The sequence below is a fragment of the Anastrepha obliqua genome, chromosome 2, assembly GCF_027943255.1.
Source record: "Anastrepha obliqua isolate idAnaObli1 chromosome 2, idAnaObli1_1.0, whole genome shotgun sequence".
Taxonomy (NCBI): Eukaryota; Metazoa; Arthropoda; class Insecta; order Diptera; family Tephritidae; genus Anastrepha; species Anastrepha obliqua.
The window spans coordinates 80,377,467-80,383,112 of NC_072893.1; the positions used below are offsets into that span (position 1 = coordinate 80,377,467).

Sequence of the window (5,646 nt, forward strand, 5' to 3'; positions counted from 1 at the left end):
TTTTCATCATCTGATAGTGGTCCGTATTTTTGGCAGTTTGTGCATTGACACAGTGCACGTTTTCGGCATTCTTTGTGCTACTATATATATGCATACTATATGTATGATATTGAGCATTTTCTTCTGTTAATGGTTTAGAGATTTATGTATAGCGGTATGCCTCTTTGGATTGAACTTTTACTTCATGCTTTTGCAGGACATTTCACAAAACGCATTGCGGAAGTTTGTTTAGCGCATCAGTTAAAAATTTAATGTATTCAACATTCTGGACAAAGATAGGTGGAAGTTTTTGGTACACAGGTATTTTACTTGTTAAAATTTTTCCCTTTTTTATTAATTTTTATATTTGTTGTATTTTGTAGCAGCATAGTTGTGTTTTTAAATATCGTACGTTTTGTGAAACCGTAATTGTTCACAAAGCAAGAGATAAAAAAGCTCGTTCGTTCAATGCAAATGTTTCGTTACAGTTGGAACAATTATTCTATTATTTACAATATGCCTCTTCAATTCACCACTTACTTACATATATTTATATCACGATTCCAGTGCGGTCAATGGGATTCATTCATACCTTGCCCTGTTTTGGCTTCGATCTCCAAACTATCCTCAAAATTTTAAGCCCATAGCTCATGAGGAAATTATTAAAAGAACAAACATTTAGTATGCAAAATTTCTTTGCAGTGGTAAACAAAAATTAAACGCATGTGTTATTTGTTTTGTCATTCTATTTGATTTGTCTGTTTTTATTTGTCTACTATGCATTTTTCCTTCTTTACTTTAGTCGCAAGTGTATGACAACTATACTGATTTCATTTGTGTAAACAAAACATAGTTGGTACAGCTCCTAAAATTTACCCGACAGAATATGTTATAATTATATAACATAACAATCTGACTGTGTCTCTATAAATACGGCTGCAAAATTTCAAAATCATCAGTTGCTCCTCACCAATCAACAATCTTCAAACTTTTGCGATATGCTTGTGATTAAAATATTTTTGTTTGCTATTTTGGCGGCTGTAGTCATGCAAGCCAATGGATTTTTTATTTACGAGAAATGCTCGTGTAGGCGTGCCGAATGCACGCGGACGAGAATTGTACATCGTAGAATAATACATCCTTGTAAAACTGCCACAACGACATCTACTACAACCACGGCTACCACAACTACCACCGAGAAAACCACAACCGCTGCTCGCTAAAAGACGCTGCATCTTTTCGGTAGTCCATTCAACGAGGTCCAATGAGAAGTTAATAATAAGACGATAATTCACCTGTGTAAACGATTCATAAATATATCAAATGAAATAAAATTAAACTTTTTTATTTTGAAAACCTTGGGAAGAATATACCGAAGTCATTCCTGGGATATGGGGGTAGTATTCGAAATTTTTGATATCCAAAGTCATCCGGGGTACTAAATTGTACCAAGAAAAAATATCAGCTAAGAGAAAAGTCACCATTAATTTTAAAATCATCTGATTTACACAAGACAATGCTCTGAAAACAATTGAAATATCAGCTGTCAAAAAGGAGAATAATTGTTTGCGTGCCTAGATATCCAGGCAGTTATAAATTCAATTGATTTTTAAGCAACCTCCGTTTCCGTCTGTCATTTCGTACAAATTAGTCGCTCTGACTTCGGTGTTTCGCAAATTACAACGAAACGTCACCGAATTGGACAGTTAGGCCAAATTTACTGTCTTCGAAAAATCATAGTCAATGAGAAAAATTATGAATTCATAAAAAATTGTGAATCTATTGTCTTTGCAAAAGTGTCCTGTGTAAAAGCCAAGTTAGTATACTCAAAGAGTTACTTGAAATATGATTTAAAAGAAGTATAATGACGGAATGAAAAAGCCCCAAAAAGTGGCTAAGGTGAGCAGTTAAGGGAGGTGTTTGCTCCCATTTTGTTGATGAACCGTGGCAGAGTGTAAACCATTCATAAGCCGTTCACTTCTCTGTTTTGTGTATATAGACTTTTTTCTGCTTTCTGCTACAATTAGGCTTCACTAAGTCTTAAAATTGAGGCCGTGTTCACTGGTGAGTAGGAAAGCTCTTGGACCCTTTATAGGGAGTGCTTTTCGCTGATATTTTCTTCCCTACCAGATTAATCACCCCTATTATGGTATCCGACGGATGGTTGCGGAGGGAGTTATACTCGATCCGACAGTATTCGGTATCATAATAAACGTCGGATAAAGCAGTATGCGGATCGATAATGTGGTTTACGGATCGATTAAAAAAAATGGCATTACCAACAACGCACTCGATACGCGTTTCAAAGAAATTTACTCGTTTCTCATCCGCAGGTCATTGTGTTGCGGATATTATTATAATAAAGATGGAGAGCAATAAAATATAAGGAAAAACATTTTTATTTGTTTTTTTCGGATTATATATATTGGCAAAATTTATACAAATGGCAAAATTAATATTTTTTAGGAAACGCACAACCACCAGAGAGCAATTTAAAGGTCTAATATCTCGTATGAAGGAGCATCCTGATATTGCAAAAAATTTTACCAGAAGTGCTCCTAACGAGGTAGAGCAATTTTGGGAGAGTGTGCGTGAGGAACTGAATTCATTAGGGCCTCCATCGAAGAGTATTTCAGAATGGAAAAAGGTTTGTTGATAATTTAAAAGCTCATTGAGAATATAAGTACTTATTTCCGTTTTAATTAAAGGTTTGGTCAGATTTTAAATCAGCAGTAAAGAAAAAGTTGGCGCACAATAAAAGGGAATTACAAGCAACTGGTGGAGGCGAAAATAGGGAACTACCTTTATCGTCGCTAGAAGAAGATGTTGCTGCTCTAGTGGGCCTAAACGCCTGTGTTGGAGGCATTAAAAATTCAAAAGAGTTTGGAGTGCCTCAGAGGAGAATTATTGAGCATGCCACTCCACTAAATTCAGAGCAGGTGGTTGAAGACATTACTCCATCTACATCGAAGAGAGCTCGTACAAATTCATATACTTCGAGAGACGCCATCTGCATAGAGTTGTTGGAAAATGAAGATATGGAAAATAACCAAAACACTCGAAATGAACTCCGAAAAAAAAAGAGACCAGAGCAGTTTGACTTGTTAGACAAGCAAATCGGTGTGCAGGAGAGGTTATATTCAAAAGTTTCGGAAGGTGTTGGGGCACAGGAACTACATTTTAAAAATGTAAAAAAAGAACTTAAAGATCTGACTAGGTCGGTTGACCGTCTGGGTGATCACCAGAAGAAAACCAATGAAATTCTCCAAGCTTTTCTTGAGGAGACAAAAAGACACAATATGGCTATGGAGACAAATGCTATTGAAAAATTAAGGGTGAAACAAGAACTTTTAAGCATTGAATTAGGAGAAGTTAACAAGCAATTGAGACTTAAAAAATGACTGTGAATTAGAAATTTGGTTTAGATAAGTTTTAAAGTGCAACATTTGCCAAGAAGGCTTTTATATTTTAAGTTTAAGTTTTAATGTGCAATTAGACTTAAAAAATGACTGTGAATTAGAAATTTTGTTTAGCTTAAGTTTTAAAGTGCAACATTTGCCAAGAAGGCTTTTATATTTTAAGTTTAAGTTTTAATGTGCAATTAGACTTAAAAAATGACTGTGAATTAGAAATTTTGTTTAGCTTAAGTTTTAAAGTGCAACATTTGCCAAGAAGGCTTTTATATTTTAAGTTTAAGTTTTAATGTGCAATTAGACTTAAAAAATGACTGTGAATTAGAAATTTTGTTTAGCTTAAGTTTTAAAGTGCAACATTTGCCAAGAAGGCTTTTATATTTTAAGTTTAAGTTTTAATGTGCAATTGAGACTTAAAAAATGACTGTGAATTAGAAATTTTGTTTAGCTTAAGTTTTAAAGTGCAACATTTGCCAAGAAGGCTTTTATATTTTAAGTTTAAGTTTTAATGCTAATGTTTAAGTTTTGCCAAGAAGGCTGTTTTTATTTTGTTCTTAAGAAATATATACAAACATACATATATTTATGTACGTTAAATGAAAACAAAAAAATGTTTCTTTATAAAAAGCTGTGTAGCATTTCATTCCGGATTTGGTTTGCTTCATTGGTATACCTTTGATGTTGTACAGGCTCGCCATTTTCATACTCTTCACTTTCAAAAACCCCTTCTAAATATTCGTCTGAAATATTATAATGGATCCGAATGTTGTGAAGTGCCGCCGCAACATTAACAATTTGAGCCACTTTTTCCGGAGAATAATGAAGTTGGCGAGCTGAGAGCAAGCATCGACACCAATTCTTCCAGACACCTATTGTGCGTTCAACAATATTGCGACCCGAGCTATGGCTTTTATTGAAACGGCTTTGGGGTGTATTCGCGCCGGCATTTCGGAAGGGCGTTATCAGCCAGGGTAAAAGTGGGTATCCAGAGTCACCTATGGAACATTTAAATCAAAATTACTTATGTATTGTTAACTGTTTCGTTTTTGTCATATATGTACCCAACAATCTAGTGCTTCTGTGTCCATTTTCATACATGGTTTGGAAATGTCTTGAAGCCTCACTATTTTCCCAAATAAAGGAATCGTGACTTGCACCTGCGTACCTACTGTTCACATACCTTATTCGCTGCTTATGGTCACATATCTTAAGATAGAAAAAAGTCATTTTATTAGTCAATTAAAATTTCAGAAATTAACTTACTATCATTGCATTAATACTGTAATATCCTTTCCTATTATAATAAAGGTGCGAATTGTCTCCAGCAGGTTTCAAAATCTTTATGTGGGTGCCATCTACGCACATAACTATGCCGGGAATTCTTGTTTTTCCAAAAAAATATCTTTTGGCTTCAAGCTCTTCAGTCTCGGTCATTGCCAAACTTATCCATCTGGGGCATAGTGTTGCCTCTAAAATATTTAAAACTTCTGACAGTACTATGGACACTGTGGACTGCGCCATGCCAATATTAAAATCCTGCCCAGTACCATTTTGATAACCCCCTTCAGCAAAAAATCTTAGACAGGCTTCTAGTTTGAGCTCTGGCGATATCGACCATGTTTTAATAACAGGAAGCATTTCCCTCTTTAATATGTTAAGAACATATTGGAAAGCTATCTTATTAAGACGGAATTGCTTAACAAATCTACAAGAGGAGTTCACATAAATTTTCGTCAATTGTCCTTAAAAAGTGAACTTACACATCATCCGGCAACTGGAACACGTCAACAGCATTATCCCTTACTTTTTTCCGGGTTCGTCTTGCATCATTGTTTGTACTTTCATTAAAATCCAAAAAAAAAGCTATTGAATCCATTTTATTTAACAAATATTTATTGGTCTTTTGCACAGCTGATTATGCTGATAACACAGTTCACGGATTGTAATGCAGTGCATCCGTCGGTAACAATAATACCATTTTTGTGAAAAAGTGAATCGAGTGCGGATCGAGTTAACTCCCGCCGCATATCATCCGACGTTTATCATAATAGGCATGAATAACATTTTAATAAAATAGGTTTGTAGATGTGAAAATTTCAGGCATCCGTTACTTGATACTTTTAATCACATTTATGAAGAATAAAAAATATTTTTTCATTAAAGAATGAAATTGTAATATCATTTGCCCCAATTGTTGGCATAGTATAAAGTTTGCCTACTGCTGGTTTCTTTGCGACATTCCGCACACCAATGT

The 5,646-nt window shown here is 34.8% G+C and overlaps 2 protein-coding genes across 3 annotated transcripts; one reads left to right on the top strand and one right to left on the bottom strand.

Annotated features, from left to right (window-relative positions):
- The first annotated feature begins 2,215 nt into the window (after positions 1–2,215).
- LOC129239489 (uncharacterized) lies at positions 2,216–3,445 on the top strand. The gene is made up of 2 exons (XM_054875001.1): positions 2,216–2,626; positions 2,688–3,445. Exons 1-2 carry the CDS (start codon positions 2,423–2,425, stop codon positions 3,378–3,380), a joined length of 897 nt encoding a protein of 298 aa, XP_054730976.1. The 5' UTR covers positions 2,216–2,422; the 3' UTR covers positions 3,381–3,445.
- Positions 3,446–3,960: 515 nt separating this feature from the next.
- LOC129239291 (putative nuclease HARBI1) lies at positions 3,961–5,263 on the bottom strand. Of its 2 annotated transcripts, XM_054874686.1 has the most exons (4): positions 5,153–5,263; positions 4,656–5,097; positions 4,454–4,598; positions 3,961–4,387 (listed from the first exon to the last, which is right to left on the bottom strand). In XM_054874686.1, the coding sequence occupies exons 2-4, from the start codon at positions 5,028–5,030 to the stop codon at positions 4,011–4,013; spliced, it is 897 nt and encodes a 298-aa protein (XP_054730661.1). In that variant the 5' UTR covers positions 5,031–5,097; positions 5,153–5,263; the 3' UTR covers positions 3,961–4,010. The 2 variants fall into 2 exon arrangements, with proteins under 2 accessions (XP_054730661.1, XP_054730662.1); XM_054874687.1 differs by having other exon boundaries at positions 4,656–5,155.
- Between the last annotated feature and the right edge of the window lie 383 nt (positions 5,264–5,646).